This window comes from Neopelma chrysocephalum, unplaced genomic scaffold (genome assembly GCF_003984885.1).
Source record: "Neopelma chrysocephalum unplaced genomic scaffold, ASM398488v2 Primary Assembly neopelma1_69, whole genome shotgun sequence".
NCBI classification, from domain to species: Eukaryota; Metazoa; Chordata; class Aves; order Passeriformes; family Pipridae; genus Neopelma; species Neopelma chrysocephalum.
The window spans coordinates 7,967,649-7,984,836 of NW_020897729.1; the positions used below are offsets into that span (position 1 = coordinate 7,967,649).

A 17,188-nucleotide genomic window follows, 5' to 3' on the forward strand; every position below is an offset into this window, starting at 1 on the left:
TAAACATTTAGTTCTGATACACCTCCATAGTATGTTAGGCCGTAAAGATGCTCCATGCAGCAGGCCTTTGTTAGCTGATACCTATTTAAACAGATTCACTGCTCAGACCTCCTCATTTACTTACAGAATTAGATTCAGAAAGCAACCTATATAAAGCAGAAGGGCCCTTTGCCAGAGGTTGTCCCACATACTTGTGCTGTGAGGTCACTGAAGTTAGCAAAGCGTATAATCATTTATCCTGGCTCCATGTTTCCAAACCACACCCTGGCACTTCGGGATGGAAAAGTATGTGCAGTGCTGTGTCGTCTTGTCCAGTCCTCTCAGATCTTGTTGCCCCTTCTTGTGCCTACAATTTTGGAACCTCTCGGATTGAAAACTGGGCAATTAAGAACCTAAAAACGTTTCCAGCAGCGTATTTGCCCCTCAGTCACTGTGCCAGGTTTTGTGCTCTTGCTGGTACGACATCTTTTTCTGTTGAATGTTTTCCTTTTGCTGTTGCTGGGCAGAAAATCCATACAAGTTACAAATTAAGCTGACTGACTGCAGAGCGAGTGAACCAGAAAAGTGTAATTCAAAAGATAAACTAGGGAAAGGGAATTGAAGTTTTTATGGTTACAATAAAACAATGCCTTGTAAAAAGTAGGCAAACTGCATTTATTAAAATTGTATGTTTTAAGCTGGCAATAATTCAAGCAGTTATTTCATCTGCTTGACTTACAGTAACATAAAAGCCCACTGACATGGAGGCTTTCTTGCAGAAGTTGCTTCAGCCACTTGTAACTTACAGATTGCTAATAATACATGATGCCTGCAGTAAGGATTTTAGCACTGCATAGCTCAGACCCTCTGCTCTACCTGCACAGGCACAAGCTGAATTTCAGCTGTGAAGCTCTCCCTGCTCCATGGAAGATGCAGTTTGGAACCACACTCCTGCCTGGTCACACTGCCCTCCTCTTGAAGGATGCAATCACCTTGTGATGGGTCATCATCCCTCATACCTCTACTTTTGGGCTCTTTTAAGGTCTTACTTCCCTATGCCCCCTGTCTCTTTGAATCTATTGCTGATTCATAAACCCATTTTTAATGCTTAGCTCTTCATTTTGCAGGAGTTTTTTTTGGCATGGTATGTTATCTGCAGTACATCAAGCCATTTGCTGCCAGAAAAGCACCTTGACTATCTGGTTAATCTCTATTTTGCTCCCCCCCCCCCATTTTAATTCATCTGAAGTTTGAGAAACACTAAGTTGCAGGAGCTCTTCCTAGGACAGCTGGGCATGGAGCAGCACAGGGAGCAAACCCATCACTTCAAGCAGATCTCTAAGAAAGGACTGAGGGATGGAAACTGGGCCAGGGAATGTGTCCTCCTGTGTAATGCACTGGATGGACCTACCAATATGGAGCACAGAGCAGAGCAAGATTGAAGTGTACCTGGAACAAGTTTATTTGCAGTCATCAGTATGATGCAAACAGGAGAGAAGCAAATGGCTGAATCCCAAAAAAAAGCCAGGGAGTGGAAGTGAAGGTTCAAACTGCTTGTGTTTAAGGTCAGTGTCTGTCAGCTGAGGGGGAGGCTGCAAAAAGCAGCATTTCAGAACCTCACGGTGAAGTCACAGCCCCTAAAGGGCCAACTGCCCTTTTGATTAGGGTAAATTCAGCATTGCTGTTGGGAAGGATATTGCATACAAGTGGGGTGGTTTCCTCTTTCAACTGAAGCCAAACCGACAGCATTTCATTAGCTTATTTCCCTCTTCTTCACCCCAGCTGTGTGATCTAACACAGCAGTAAGGATGCTGGAAACTTAGTCCAAAAAACAGCTGGACACATCAATGGAACGAAAATGCATCATGAGCTACTATTAAATACAGAAATCACCTCTGTTTGTGAAATAGCTCCCTGGAGATAAAGGAATTATTCTGAAAGGTTTGCTTCGTTCTTATGCTCTCCTTTAGGTGTCCTCTCTTGACCCCTGAGGCAGGACACTGAGATAGGTGGTGTTCTACTCTTTCTGGTACATATTTTCTTATACCCTTAAATTCACTTGTTCCTGTCAATTTATTGGCATTTGTGCTTCTGTTATCTGATTCCTTTGGGCTCAGTCATCCTGAAACCATAAGATGATGTGGACTTACCACTGTGACAATACACATCAGAAGGACAAGGCTACATGTTGGCAATTGAATTACAACCATGTCACTAATTCTCTCTGGAGTCATACAGCCTTCTGTAAAACAGAAGTTGAAGTCACACCAGAAGTGAGAGCAAGTGTTTGCTGAACAAACCATTCACTTGCAAGAAGCTTATCCACTGGACCCATGGATAATCCTTCTGGCTCTGGAGGAAGAGAGAGGAGAATACAAATCACAATTACCTCACCTATTCTGTTGAGGGGCAGGGAGGGAAAGAAGGAAGGAGGGGAGGGAGGGAGGAAGGAAGGCAAACAAATTCCCCAGCAATATGTTAGGAGACATCTCCTAGATCATCTGCAGGTGATGTCTGGATGCAGGCTCTGGACTGACCTCCCTTTTCATCCAGTCAGCTTCAGCACTGATTATGGGTTCAAAACATAAGGAATAGGGGCCTTGTGCTGTACAGCATCACATACTGTCAAGGCAGGTTCAGCTAAAATCCACCCACAAATACATGAGTCATAACTAAGAAACACGTTCCACTGTAGACATATCCTGAGTCACTTCCATCTCTGAAACTTATAAATATTTAGTTAGCCACTTAGCTTTTAATTTAGCAGAACAACAAAGATTCATTAGACAAATCTCCAGAATTGTCTTTCACTAAGAAGCTTCTTAAATACTTCCTCTCATTCAAGTTCATTTTCATTTCTATACAACTCAGAATTATTTGATACATATAATCGACAGAAGTCACAGGTGAGCTAAGAAATCATTTCTCCTGATTCTGTTCCTTCTGTAATTAACTGCATCTATTTCAAATACCAGCTTTGTTCACTGCAAGAGTATATTCTCATTTTAGTAATAACTGTTGAACCCTAATAAAGACATTAAGGGCATATCTCTCCTGGTGTGGGGTGGCACATCAGATCTTTCTAAAGACCACTGTCAGTCAGACTGTGCTGGAGTCAGTGGGGATGTACCTGCACACATAAATGGAAAACACATCAATACAGTTTTTTAAGAACCAGCTGAGATTCGGGGGAAAAAATATATATAAAAAGGGCTTGCTAGTGTCTCTGTATTTTTGGCAGTGGCAGGAGAGGAGGATAAGAATGGTAATATTTAAGGATAAAGCATTAGGAGAAACTATCTGTTATTGTTTTATAAAAATCATAGATTTGTTGTTATGACTACAAGTGGTTGAGTTAAAAATATTTGTTATATAAAAATGTGAGTCTTGAGTTTACTTCCCTCCATTTAACAGACTGAACCAGAAGCCAGTGAGAGCTTTACAGACCATCCTTCAATGCAAACCATTTAGGAACTGCTGGAGTCCCAAGAATCCCAGCTGTGCAGAGCTGTTTGAACCCTGGGACTGAAAGCTAATCAGCAAAGAGGAGAACCAGGTTGGCTTGATGCTTTCTTTTTTCCCCCATGGTCAGCAGTGCTTTTTCTGCTTTGCTGTTTTGTTTGATTGATATTTATGTCAGCAATTCACACACACAGATGCCACATGTGCTTTTAAATTTTGATAAATCAAAACATCTATTCGTGTCTTTGCTGTACTGTAGGAAAAAATACTGCATCATTCTCTATACAACACAGACAATAGGTCTTGATAGGTTTTCTGTGGGCTGGGCTAAAGGCTTTGCAGCCTCACCAACAGGGAAATTGGTGGTTCAAGAAGAACGTGTGGGTAGTACAGAATTAATGTCTGTCTGAGAGAAAACAGGCTTGGGCAAACTTGGCAACGGGACAAAGGAAAGGACTGCACAAAGTCCAAGTTAACAGAGTAATTCTTGTGACCTCAACACAGGTGACAGTAGGAGCAAAGCCTTCCCAAAGAAAGGAAAGGAGCCTTGCAACTGCAAAAAACCCCCAAACCCTGAACAAGTGAGAAAGGAGAGGTCAGGTTTTCTCTTACTACAACAAGTACTATTATACTGCAATTGCCATAGCAATATAGCTACAGCTCTTTATTATAGCATGAGGGGCTAATCAAAACCAATCACTCCAGGTAACAGAACCCTGATGAACACAGTGGGCTGGAACTGGATGATCTGTAAGGTCACTTCCAGCCCAAACCATTCTGTGATAGAGCAGACTTGTTATTTTCCAGTGAATAATAAAGGGCTTAGATAGAACATTACCAGAGCAAGGTACCAAAATGAGCTGTATCTAGTTTTGGGTGCTTTCCTGTAAAATTTCTGATGTTGAACGTGACTCAAAACACTGCACAACCAATCAACATTCTGTGAGGGCAAAGTCAAAAATATGAGAAGTTTCTACTTAGTTTAAAAAATAGAGGCAATTTTAAAAACCAGAGGTGATTATTTTTTGTGGTTCACACTTTAAGGATAATTTAACATTCTGAAAATTATTTTGTGGCAGATTCACAATAATATGAAGTTTTAAAATTTAAATTTTCATAAAATAGCTGGTGGTATGAGTATGGGTCATTTTGAAATACCATTGCCCTGTGGACCTTGCTGCCTGCTCTTGTGTTTGTGTGCTGGATTAGAATGAATGCCTGACTTAGACTAGGTGGAATTCTTCCTCACTTGTATATTCATAGCATTTTTTAGAGATTTTTCACCCGTGGAATTGAGCAGAGAATTATCTATTTGTCTCTGTGTGAGTACGTATTCCACATCATCACCATATACAGCAATCATAAGGTCAGAAACCCAGGTTATCATAGAAAGGATAAGCCATTTCTTCTTTTTCAGGACTGTTATTTATAGTACAGAACCATTTTGTTATGTGTTTATTGTACTTTTTTATTAATCTTGTCTTTAACCTCGGCCCTATTAAAAAAAAGAAAGGGAAGTCTCTGTCCCTGGTAGCCCACATGTTTAGTGTAGATACACAATCAGATACATCAACCTCTTACAAAAAATATTCTCTTCTTCATTAACTGCATCACTGCTATGAACTAATACAGCAACAGATGTTAAGTGAAACATTTCTAATGATGCCACTCAAAATAAGTCATCTGCATCACCTTGGGATTTTAGTGGCATAGCAGAAAAAATGAATGCAGTGGTGGCACAGACACCAGGAAGTCATTAAGTGGCAGAGTTCTGCCAGCTTTTTGAGTTACTTGTGATTGCTACCTGAACCCCTTTGCAGCTGGAATAAGCACGAAAAGTCAAAAAACATAAGAATCAGTAAGGCCTCAACGTTTACATATGAACATAATTCATGAAAACACATCAAAGCCTGGAAATATGGGTCTGTCTACTGATTCTATGTTTTTTTTCAATTTATTTTTTTTCTTCATTTTCTTTGAAGTGTTTGTAGGAGAGGAAACATTCATTACCAGTGGTATTTCCTTCATTAGAAATAGAATCAACTATGTCTGTTTAGCTAAATCCCTTTCCTTCCTATTTCACTCCACAGCTGTTTGCAGTTCAAGCCTTATTGCATTTTGGCTGCTCCAGCACATCTCCCCTGAGTACAGGAAGCCATGAAGTCATTTTTTTTTTGTCATTTTGGGAAGAAGTGCCCAATGTGTGTAAAGGATCAGGTGTTTGGGGTGTTTTTCAGTTGCAGAAGTAGTAGGAGACTGCAGAGTTTTCATCCCAACTTTCTCAGCTTTTGTCATCGTTCGTGTCTGAACCATTTACAGAAACAATCACACTCTTCAGAACCACATTTCAATCTTTCCTCCCTGGCATATGGGATTGCAAGTCAAGTCTCTCTGCTGCTGCTTTAGAAAAACAGGTTCAGTTTCTTCACATCCTTGCCCTTTACCTGTCCCTCAGGTGTGCTGCGTTTCCCTCGGGAGGGCAGCAGGTGACCTCGCGCGGCTTTGCAGCGACATCTCCTGGCCTGACTCACCTGGAGCCGTGTCAGGGATTCCTCTTCCAGGGTGGAGAAAGTCTCGCGTGGATTGAGTCGAATATTTCATACAGTGAGGAGGTAGGATGCCATTTGAAAACCACGTCATTAAGTGTGTTTAATTAAGTAAGTGACGCTGTCAACACGATTGTCAATTGTACAAAAATAAGTTAGAAATTGTTGCACATGCTAAAAAGAATGTAGGTATTTGCCCTTCTTCCAAAGGCTGCAAAGTTTGGACAGTATAATAAGATGAACATCTGAAGTCGCTGTTGCAAATATCTAATTACACATTATCTAGTGCACAAATATAGCAAAGACATAAAATGTCTTTTCTTAAGCTAAAGTAGAAGAACAGAATATGAAAATACTCTCCATCCTCATGTGTTTAACCTCTCACCATCTAAACAGCTTTATACCTCTTGGGCTTTAAGTACTTGAGGCCACACAAACTAAACTAAGGGGAGCGAATCTAAAGTAGCAACATACAGCAGATCCACAATTTGTCAAACCTCAATTCACAGAACTTCAATTATCAAAAATATTTGTGTGTCCTTTGGAGTAAAGAAGTGCTCTTGCAAGGAGAAGAGTGGAAATATACTGACTTCCAAAGCCTCAGTGGAAAACCAACGTATGAACAAACCCCTCCAGAGGGAACAAAGATAAGCCACACAGAAATCACAATAAATGCTGGAGGTTTATCCTTAGCCAAAAGCTCTATTTCATGTTCTCTTGTTCTTGTTTGTTGTGAGATAATGACTCATCAGTAGCACAAGTGAGGGGAAACCATATTTTTGCAGAGAAAAGGGAGCTTTCAGGCTAAAATGGCTGTCTTTTTCCAAAAAGAAGAACACTGAGCATGCTGCTGAGTGAACGGCTTTCCATGGCTTTCCCAGGCAAGCCAAGGGGAAGGTTGTTCTGGCAGAGCTTGGCAGGAACCAGGTGGGTTTGAGCCTGATACCTGCAGGAACCTGACTGTCCTCCAGTGACTGGTCTTCATGGCACAGTCTGCTGGTGCTTCCCCCTAAGCTCATCTCAGCTGTGCAGTCACACAAAGCAAATTCCAGCCCTGGTGATAAGAATGCCTTGGAATAATTAAAATTAATAAAATTAAAATTACTGTCACACATGGTATTTTCATGTCCAGAGTTTAATCCGTGTATCTTCTTTATACCCTGTATACCCTTCCCAGGCACTTAGAAAGGCTTAGTTCTGGAATAGCAATGGGATTAACTCAAATTTCTCTGTATTCTGAAGGTAATTCCATACTCTCCCAATGAATTCCATATAAATATAAATTTTGTTCAGTAGAAGGAGGAGTCAGCTACGTGTGGCAGCTGTGACTTTCCCATGTAGTTTCTCAGCAGCCCACAGGAACACAGTGTAAGACAGATGTAAGACAGACAGTGCACTCTGAGTCTCTGACAGCTTTCAGTGATGCCACTGGACTTTAATGAAAAAATAATTTTCCCTGCTAACTATAGTGGTATTCTTTTCAATGAATTGCACTTGAAAGGAATTGCACTAACATGTAGTTGCATTTTTAATGCCTTTGAGATACTAGACTTCCTCATGCTGCATTGGCAGCTTATTTCCTTCAGCCACACAGAGGTTTCAGGCTGTAGCTTCTTCTCAAACACTTTGTAACTAGAGGTTCCTGTATTATTAAAAACACGTTGTGTCCTGGACTTAGCTCAACTTTTCTGGAAAGCGATCATCTGGAAGTCAGCCTGAGACCCAGCTGTGTCACAGGGATTTTCCCTGCTTTCTGAAACGATCTGTTCCACTGCTTGGGAAGTTTCTGGGTCCTGAGAGCAGGGACTGTCCAGCGTGTCCCCGCTGCTGTTGCAGTGCAGAGGGGAGGCCATGTCGGAGGGCTGCTCCGAGGGTTTCCCGGCAGCAGGGGGCAGGGGCACCGGCAGAGGGAGATTCATCATGTAGAACACGTTTCCCAGGCGTCGGGACACCTTTAAAGACAAAGGCACAATCGCAGCAATCGCTTCTCGAGACACTGTTAACGCCATTAAACATCAAAGTTGACTCTGGTGGAGCAACGCCAGGGACATCCAGGGGATCCCAGCCGTCTCCAAGGGTTAGCAGTGGTTAGCAAAAGCGAAAAAAAATCTCTTGCATTTTCCCTCTTTCATATTTTTCTAAGCCCGGGTTGTGGAAGGAGCTTGTCAATACTCAGCTTGGAAGTGTGGGGCCTGACTGCAGGATCCTCCTGCTCCCTGGGAGCAGCAGCACCCCAGGGACAGAGGGAAGGCAAAGTGCCAGCCAGGAGTGGGTTAAGGTGGTTTTAAGGGCAGAAGAGTGAGAGAAAAGAAAAAGAAAAGAACCAGACAACAGCAGAAACACACAGAGAGTTGATATTAGTGGATGAAATTGAGGGCAGAAAACTGTAAACATAGAGGGACTAACTGTCCCTGAAAAATGTATGATCATATTCCTTAGGGTCTCCCTGTGTGCTGTGGTAACATGCAGAGAAGCAAAAGCAAACTATGCTGGAGTAATTTATTTTCTCCCAATATTATGGTAGTTACCTTATCACTGAAAAAAAAAAGTGGTTTAGTTTGGAAAAATTTCATCCTGTGAGCTTCTGGCTCGTTCATGTGTCTGTGACTTGGGCATACATTTAATGATCATACCTGAGAGCGGATTTTTAATGCTGGTCCGAGTTTTAATCCCATTGTATCCAGGAGATGTTCCTCTGTTAGCAGTGGGAGGGTTTCTCCATCAATAGCATGGTCTTTAAATATCTGATGAAATGATAAAACACATCATAGTGTGCTAAAACAGACTGATTATTTTTTATGCTTAATCCTGAGACACAGAGAATAAAAGGAGGAAATAATAATTTTACTGATTTATCTTCATATTCATCTCCTAATGGCACAATGAAAACTACTATTATATTTGTAACTTTGTGACAACCAGTTACCCTCTCACATTTGCATTTATTTGATGACCTTTAAATGTAGATGGTTCTAAAGACCTGAGAATGTGATGAATGTTTATAATCACCTGGGCATAATCTGAGCAGCCTGGGAGGCTGACGATGAAGTTGTGCACGTCATCAACAGTCCACTTGCGAATGTCCTCGATGGAGGAAATGTCTTCTCCATTCAGGATCAGGCCATGTGCTCCTTGGTGGAGGAAACACAGAAGTTACGGTCGTAGAATTTTGCTGGCAAATCAGGAGGAAGTGGTTGTTAACATGAAAATTTTTACACTTCTCCAGAACCCATTAAATTAATAGCAGTGTGTAGTCACAGATACAGGAGTCTTGGACACAAAATCACCAGATAGTCATTAGTACCCGGATCTTGAGGGGATTTTTTTGGTGTTTTTTTTTTGTTTACTGCCTGCACTGTACCTACCAGTCACTACACATACAAATGATGCTGCAGTATTTCCTCTGATGAGTACATTATCCAATATTTTTGATTCCTTAGACTTTACTGTTACTTTAATTTTACTAATATGTCAGTAGAACAGATCCAAGCCTTTGCTAACCCATAGTGCCTACTGAGAGTTAGGACACATAGAAAAGTTATGGGCAGAAGGGAGAGACTAACTCACAATTTCAATCAGCAATTTTGTTTATTTTAATTGATATTCATTTTTAAAGCAGGAACTGAATTCAGTTATTACTGCTTGCAGCATATGAATTCTACATTTAGTTGCAATGACTCTGCCTTAACAAAAATTTACTTAAAACAGGGGGAAGAAATAAGAAACCATATCAATTAAAACAAATGATATCAACATATAACTGTAATCTGGAGGTCTGACAAACCTGAAGGTAGCAATGGGTTGTTGGGTACTGGAAATCCATATGGTAATGCTGAGAATGGGATTGCAGAAGGATACATGTATTTGTCATCAAAAGCAGCACAGGAGCTATTGGCTTCCTTCTCATTTGTGTTGCTGCAGCTGTTGGTTTCAGTAGAAATTTCATGAGTAGCACAGTTCTTTCTCAAACCTTGCTCAAACTCTTTACAGTTTTTGGCAACTGCAGATGGCTCAGTCTGGTTTTTGCTTTGCTCATGTTTGTTTGGTGCCTCCACCTCTATTTCTTTCTTGTCTTCTTTCTCATCATCCACGGCAGCTGAAGCAGAGTCCGTGGGTTTGTCCTCAGCCTGGTTCTTTGTGCCATTGGCGCTGCAATCTGCAGTTTTGTGGTTCCCAGCTCTTCTCCCTGGCCGACGTCCCCTCTCCCTTTGGAGCGTGGTCACCGGCGGGTACGGGCTGGTTGCCATGAGCACAGTGTTCCCATGGATTTCATCCAGGGTGGTGCGATGAACATACAAGTCACTAGGAAGGTGGCCCTCAGGTAGCCTGTGCCTGCCACGGAAAGCAATGGGACTTGCTGGCATCCCATGGTAAAGGAAAGGTGCTTCCAGGCCCAGCAGCCCTTTCCGATGGGCTTTCTCCATTTCCTTTTGCTGAAAAATAGCACTCATCTCCATCTCCATTCTAAGAGACACACAGAGCAGGGGCAGTTAGGGCAGCTCAGTTCCTTCATCACCTTTTTTTTCAGCACAAACGAAAACTCAGATAATTGAATAGGCAAGAGAACTGCTTGTCTTGTCTCTCCCGCACAGTGCTGGGTGTGAGAGGGCACAAACTGCAGATGGAATGGCAAACTGGCTGTATTTAATGTGCTGTCACACACACAGAGTAAGCTAAAAGGAAGGGAAAATATATCTTCTGTGGGATGCCCCTAGATAATATTTCAGGCAAAAAAGTGTCATTTGTGTTTTTGCAATCCAGGCATTATGAGGTGATTATGCTCACTTGGGGTTTGAAAAATTATCTCCAGGGTCCTAAGGGTTGAATACTAAAGAAAGTAAGTGAATTACATTACTAATCAGAAAACTGTACTGAAAACTGCAAAATTCCACTGATATTGCAAATGATAAAGAACTGGATTTGTATTATCTCTGGGATGTGACATTCAGAGCTAATGTGAAGTCCCTTGGGTAACTCTCCATAGTGCCTGGCACCGGAGCATGGCTCTGAGAGTGTGAAAAGATTAGATCTGGGTGGTAAGTGTTCCTTCCTTGTGGATAAAGCCAATGCTCCAGAGTCTGTGCCAGCTTCCTGCCCCTGGAATACTGGGTAGGAGGGCTTACCAGTGGGATATGGAGACTACAAGGAGTAGTATTTGTCTCTGCTGTACCAACCTTTGCTGGCATCAGCTTTCTCTGGAGCCAAGCCAGTGACCAAACAGAAAACTAGAGCTCCTAAAGGAGCTTTGAGGAGCTTTCAGTGGGATATCTGCATCTTTCTTTGGAAAAGGACCCATGAAGTAAAGCACTTTAAAGTTCACCAAGATAGCTTTCTTAACACTGCAATGAGGATAAGAGGTCAGAGAGAGTCTGACTTCTAGAAGAGCAGAAAATTGTCAGAAAAACAGTTTGGGCAAAAGCTATCTATTCAGATTTTTGGTTTGAGGAGGAATTAGTTGATTAGTCCATTCAGAGATTTTTCTTTGCCCTCTTTTCATCTTTGCAACAGCCTCTGAATTATTGATTTTCTGCTTTCAGAGATCCAAAGGAAGTGTTTTGTCTGTGTACCATGTCCTTGTATGTCTTGCCCCACTGTCATTACTCCCACACAGCTCTTGAAGTGGAAATAAGCAGCAGAAAGAATTACATTCCTGCTACTCCTCCAGATAAGATGGTCTGTTCCTCTGTGGACCAGCAGATGGGGGATCACTGAGCTTTGGTATGAGGCAGAGTCCCTTGGAGAACAAGGATTTGGGCCCAGGTGCTCAGCAGCACGACTGCAGGAAGTTCAGGAGGCTGTCAACACCTGATTTCTGTAACAGGTGAAAGGACCAAAGGCAGCTCTAAAGGTGATGTGTGCTGCACAAAGCAGTGTGAACATAGTGGAAATTGCCAGGGTGGAAAAAAACTGAGGTAAAAGATTATCTCATGGATTTAGGCTGGGGTTTTTTATGTTGGGGTTTTTGTGGGCTGAGGGAAGAGCCTGAACAGGTAGGACCAGCTCTGATGTGGCTGAGCCTGGATGTGATGGTCATGCTTGCTGCTGGTTATTTTACTTGTTTTTCTCAGGGCTTTTCCATGTGGTAACAGCTAAGGGAAGTGCATTGCTGATGCAAATCTTGTGCAATAATCAAGCTAATAATCAAGTTTTGTTGACTGAAGAGCCCAAAACACTTCTGTCATAATTCTCTTCAGATGCCTACTCATAATTTATCTGTTCTTTGCTCTTAGTCTCACTGTGTGAGGGCTGCTACCACTGAGTGCTGTGCTGCAGCCCAGGGCAGGAGTGGTTGAGTTTAGAGTTCTGCTATGGAAATGGTGTGGCTGTGAGGGAAGGCACTGCTGGTTACTTAACCAGCTACTGATTACACTCACACTGGAACAAATTAGTGGACTTCTCTATAATCACCCTGATATTCCAACTATTTGGTAAACTAAGAAAGCTGCCCACCCTGGTAGGGTGGAGACATAGCTAATTATCCCAAGGGCCCAGCTGTAGAGGCTTAAAATGTTGTGTGACAGCACACAGCTGGAAGGTTTGAATTTGTTTCTGAATTTTTGTAACTTCAGGGTGTTTGAATCGAGAGTTCAAGGGCTGGGGCTGGAGTTTCTTTGTTCCCTTAACCAAGCTAAAGGGCTTGTTTTTTTCTTATATCATTTTAGGACTAAAAGCAGAATAGGGGCAAGCAGAAAGTTCTCTATGTTCAGGTCTTAATAGATAATCAAGGGCCCTCTGCTTCTCTGGATGACTTGAAAAAATATCTCAACCACTGTAAAGAGTAAATGTGTGCTTCAGTAATTGCCAACTGCCCTAATCCTGGCAGGTACCTCAGAGCAAAGCTTGCTATGGATTACCTGGCAATATTTTGCTTTTGAGCCAGTTCCTGTCTTCTGGCCACAGCTTCCATGGATTCTGGTTGTAGAAAGCCGTATCCTTAAAGGGAAGGGGAAAAAATAAGTCTTTAAAATTCACTTGTTTCCTCAAGCAAGTGCACAAAACCCAAAGCAATGCAGAGACACTTTAAAAAGCTTTTTAAGACTTCAACCATGGACTCCACCAGGAAGCAGATATGACTATAAGTCAAATCCTATTTGTGGTCATTGCTTTGGTGAGAATGAGTAGAAGAAACATGAAGTCCAGCATTAGGTGTTTGCAGGATCAGATCTGTAGTTAGGAATATCTGCTGTTATCCATAAAGAAAGGAGACAGCAGGGTGGTTTTAGTTGCAGTCTTTGAAGTACTTATAACTGCTCAGAAAATAGTAACCATCAACTGAGCAAAGCAAACCTGATCCTTCAAGACTGTTTTCAGCCTGGAGGCCATGTAATTTTAAATTATGTTTCCTCTTGAGGGAATCTCTTATTTGAGATCTGCATTAGGTGGGGAAAAAAGCTGAAGCCAGAAATACTTCTTTATAAATCAATGTGACATTGAGAATTCATTCACTCATCTCAAAAAAGGAACAATGAGATCACTTTGGATGAAGTGATATGTAAATTTATGTGCAGCATGACACGAGTGCCACAGTTGTGATATCCAGCCTTCCCCTGGGAGCTATGCCTTGTAATTTTGAACCTTTATTAAAAGGACTTCCAGTTGCCCTACATGAGTAAGGTGGCATGTGATATTATCATTATAGAATATGACCAGTATAAAGCAGCCAATACTCATACAAGAGCAAGAGTTAAATGTAGTGTGAAAGTGTTGTTGATTGGGCTCATTTGTTTAGCTACAGCCTTTTTTTCAGATGTGAAAATGCTTGCAAAATACAAAAAGAAAAAGAGAGTAGAAAAACATGCAAATGACTTTGAAAACAGTGTATTTAACAAAAGCTAAAATGGATATGTTTAGACCTAGACTGGTGCAGTTTAGATTCTCTGGTGGACAGGCTGTTTCCATTCAGTGAGACTGTTTTTCTAAAGAAAATAAACTGTTGCTGACACGACCAACAAACCAACGGCAAACCAGTAGGTGCAGTTTGCTCTCTCGTTTACACACTCTCACTTTTCAGGATGCAGACGCTGCTTCGTTACCTGGGCCTGGGTAAACTCGGTTGGCCAATAGGTTTGGCACATTTGGGTGCTGCGGGACTGTGGGTCCGAGGTGGGAGGATATGTGGATTTGTCTGGGATCAGCCGAGGCCATCATTTCAGTGGAAGGTAACAGATCTCTGGGAGGGAAAAAAACCCCAACATTCAGATATGCAGAGGACATTGCTTAGTTAAGAATAATCAAAGGTCTGTACATGCTCAGGGACAGCACAGTTGTCATTAACAGGGAAATGGTGCCCGGTACCTGTCGACCAGGCGCGGCTCAAACTGGGCAGGGATCGCCTGCACCCTCTGCTGGCCCGGCGCCATCAGCTGGGGGTTCACTGCCATCAGCTGATTCCTCATGAGCATCTCCTGCCGCTGCCGCAGCTCTGGGACAAAGCAGACACAGCTCTGGGGTCAGTGTGCTAACTTAGAAAGTCATTCTGTCTGCAATACGACTTTACCAAAGAAAATGATTGGTTTTTTCCCCTCAAGTACGAGTTAGTACTTTAGTACGAGTTAGCAAATCACACTTTTTTTTAATAGCAGCAACTAAAAAATATGTTTCTGCTGCCACAATAACTACTTTGTTTAATTAATGCAAATTTATACAATCAAACTGCATTAAAAATAAACAAGGATGTCCACAGTCAAGTGTACAAAAGGACAATTTACAATTAATAGTAATTCACATGACAGTATGAAATAGAAGAAGATAGCCATGGATGTTAAGTTCTCTACTTGAGACAGCTTTTATTTCTAATATAGTTTCATTTTTAGAAAAATCATATTAGCTAGAACCTACCTTGTCATGAAACATCAACACTAGAAAGAAGAGCCTACAATGGTGAGCCAGAACATCATAATGTCCAGCTATGGCTTTTGTTGCTAAGTTGTTTTGTGACCTTGACTTGTCTTTCAGATGCTCAGCATCTCTTAATCAAATTCAGAATTCCAAGAGCCCCCTGTGTTAACTTTAAATTACCTTAGAGAAATATTTCTGCAGTTACTCCTAAGATAAATTTGAAATGCCTTTTTAAGACATTCATCCTGTTGCTGGCTGGTTTTTGTATATTGTAGAGGAATTAGCAATCCTATAAACAGATGTAGTTTGGGTTTCTCCCTGCTCACCTCCTGCTGCCATCCCGCTTGCTAATCGGTACAGGTGCTTCTCTTCCAGTGTTCCTTGTTCCCCCAGGATTGACATCTTCCTCATGTGCTCCCGAGGAGTCATGCTGCAAGGAGACTGCACCAGCTTTGCTGGGGGAAGGATCTGAATCAGCAGGGCCAAAGAGAAAAATGACATTCAACAATATGGGGAACAGAGCAGGTTATGCCAGTTAATTCTCAGAGAAGCAGGTAGTCCTGCCAGTCACAGCTGGACCCTTTAGTGTTTGTGGGTTGTACTGTTTTCCATATAGAAACTTTCAGGTTTCAGGACAATACAAATATTACCTGTGTTTACACTGAGTTGATCAGTGTCCTTGGATCTTACAATGCAAGGAAAGTCAGGATGTTGGGAAACAGCAGCTCAAAAGGATGTAATTAAGCCAAAGCCTTTACCTGCAGTATCACAGCAGCCCTGAGATTAGTGACGTGCTCGTATTTAGGAAGGCAGGTATCTTTGGGTTCATTTGGGAATTGTAATAGTTTGGAGCCCTCTTTACTGCAAACTAAGTGAAACAGATGGAGAGAAATGGTAGAAATGAGCTGTTCTAAAAGACATCAACCCCTTAAGGCTGCCAAATGCAGTAGAAAAGGTAAAATAACATGCTTTGTAGTGATGAAAACACTGATAAAACAAGGGAGACTCAGATTAATTACCCATATATGTACAGGTGAATAAAGCCAGATGAAGAGTAGAAATCTAGACTAAAACCTAATACACTGCAAATACATGGCTGAGTAGCTGCACTGTCGTTGAGGTGGATTGTGAGAGCATTTCCAAGTCTGTCCAAAGAGGAAGGTGAGCAGATTAAAAATGATCCTGATACCAGTGGAATGAATAACCACAGTATGCCCCGCTCAGGATTTTGGGTGAATAATCTATAGCAGGATTATTTGTGCAGACAGGTGATAAAGGAAGCAAGTCCTGTAACCCAGAGCCTGGATGTTAAAAAGTTATCCTGTATGGAATGCTTTAAGCTGAGGAGTTGGCAGAGGGAGCAGGCCAACTCCAAAAGCAGCAGCAGGGGCATCTGAACACTCATTTCAAACCAGAGTTGCACAGCAAATGATTGTTTTTAAATTATTTTTTTTTAAAGTATGTTGAAAGTAGGGACTTGAATTTCCACCCCATTTAGCTCTGATGAAACAGACTCTTTCTGTCTTCTGAAAGAAGGAAGATGTAATGCCTAAGTGTCCTCATCCTGTAGATAGAAAGTTAGAGCTCCATGAGTTCAGCCAGCATTTGGTAGAGGAAACAGTGAGGGAAATGCAAAGACAGGAGCACTGTTCATTATCCAAAAATCAGCTGCAACCCAAATCCCATATTTTGTTACCCAAGCCATTTATAACTTAATCATTTCAACTTCTTCTGTTGCCTTTGCCCTATTAATGAGTTGAAAAAGAATTACGGGAAAGCTCTCAATCTAATTCACATTTCTCAGGAATTTACCATTTCCTTGGTATGGTGAAGATACTTGGTCTGGATCTCAAAATGAGTTTTCCAGAAGGTAGACAAATGAGTCATTTCAGCCATTCAGACTGAGAGCAGAGGCTGCACTTGGACTACCCCACTGGTGCTCCCTCAAAATAAAAAATTCTTTACGTTTGTAAATGTAAATGCTGGATTCTGTGTTGGCCAAGATTCAGGTCTTCCTGGCAGCAGACATCCTGTCAAATCCAAGACTAGCACCATGTCCTTTGTTCTTGACGTATGTATTATCCAAACATGTGCTGCTGGATATATTTCCATTTGCCTTTTTTTTTTAGGATACTTTAGACTTAAAGCGATTTAGGATGCTGGGGCTTCATGAAGAGCATTTGAGCTGCCAAAGTGCTTCTGAGCTGCTAAAGCATTTTAAAGCTCAGTACTAAAGCGATTTAGTGCTGAACTAAACTTTTCAGCAGCTCAAAAAATAGGTGGCAACTGGGATGATGGTATTTGCCACACCATATTGTCCAGTGAGCCATTTAGGTGGTTTCTTGTCATGGATAAATGACTGC

At 41.7% G+C, this 17,188-nt stretch overlaps 2 protein-coding genes across 3 annotated transcripts in view; one reads left to right on the top strand and one right to left on the bottom strand.

The window, feature by feature from the left end:
- The first annotated feature begins 1,216 nt into the window (after nucleotides 1-1,216).
- The window catches only part of LRRC31 (leucine rich repeat containing 31), a 42,986-nt gene continuing 27,014 nt past the window's right edge, over nucleotides 1,217-17,188 (top strand). Inside the window, exons 1-3 of one of the 2 annotated variants that reach the window (XM_027685436.1) lie at nucleotides 1,217-1,544; nucleotides 3,394-3,535; nucleotides 5,897-6,098. The gene's annotated coding sequence lies outside the window, so the exon portion shown is untranslated. Of the gene's footprint in view, nucleotides 1,545-3,393; nucleotides 3,536-3,952; nucleotides 4,037-5,896; nucleotides 6,099-17,188 lie in introns of those variants that run through there. The other variant, XM_027685437.1, reaches the window with a different exon arrangement.
- SAMD7 (sterile alpha motif domain containing 7) lies at nucleotides 7,667-15,254 on the bottom strand. The gene is made up of 8 exons (XM_027685439.1): nucleotides 15,152-15,254; nucleotides 14,283-14,409; nucleotides 14,021-14,157; nucleotides 12,842-12,920; nucleotides 9,772-10,451; nucleotides 8,997-9,118; nucleotides 8,621-8,731; nucleotides 7,667-7,939 (listed from the first exon to the last, which is right to left on the bottom strand). The coding sequence occupies exons 1-8, from the start codon at nucleotides 15,252-15,254 to the stop codon at nucleotides 7,667-7,669; spliced, it is 1,632 nt and encodes a 543-aa protein (XP_027541240.1).

What these genes read in the sequence shown, in the direction of transcription:
- SAMD7 (XM_027685439.1), bottom strand. Translation starts at nt 15,254, where the DNA reads ATGACTCCTCGGGAGCACATGAGGAAGATGTCAATCCTGGGGGAACAA. An exon ending in AAGCGGGATGGCAGCAGGAG is followed by an intron (nt 14,410 to 15,151) that starts GTGAGCAGGGAG and finishes GCTTTGTCCCAG; the next exon opens with AGCTGCGGCAGCGGCAGGAG. An exon ending in CATTAAAAATCCGCTCTCAG is followed by an intron (nt 7,940 to 8,620) that starts GTATGATCATTA and finishes TTGTCTTTAAAG; the next exon opens with GTGTCCCGACGCCTGGGAAA.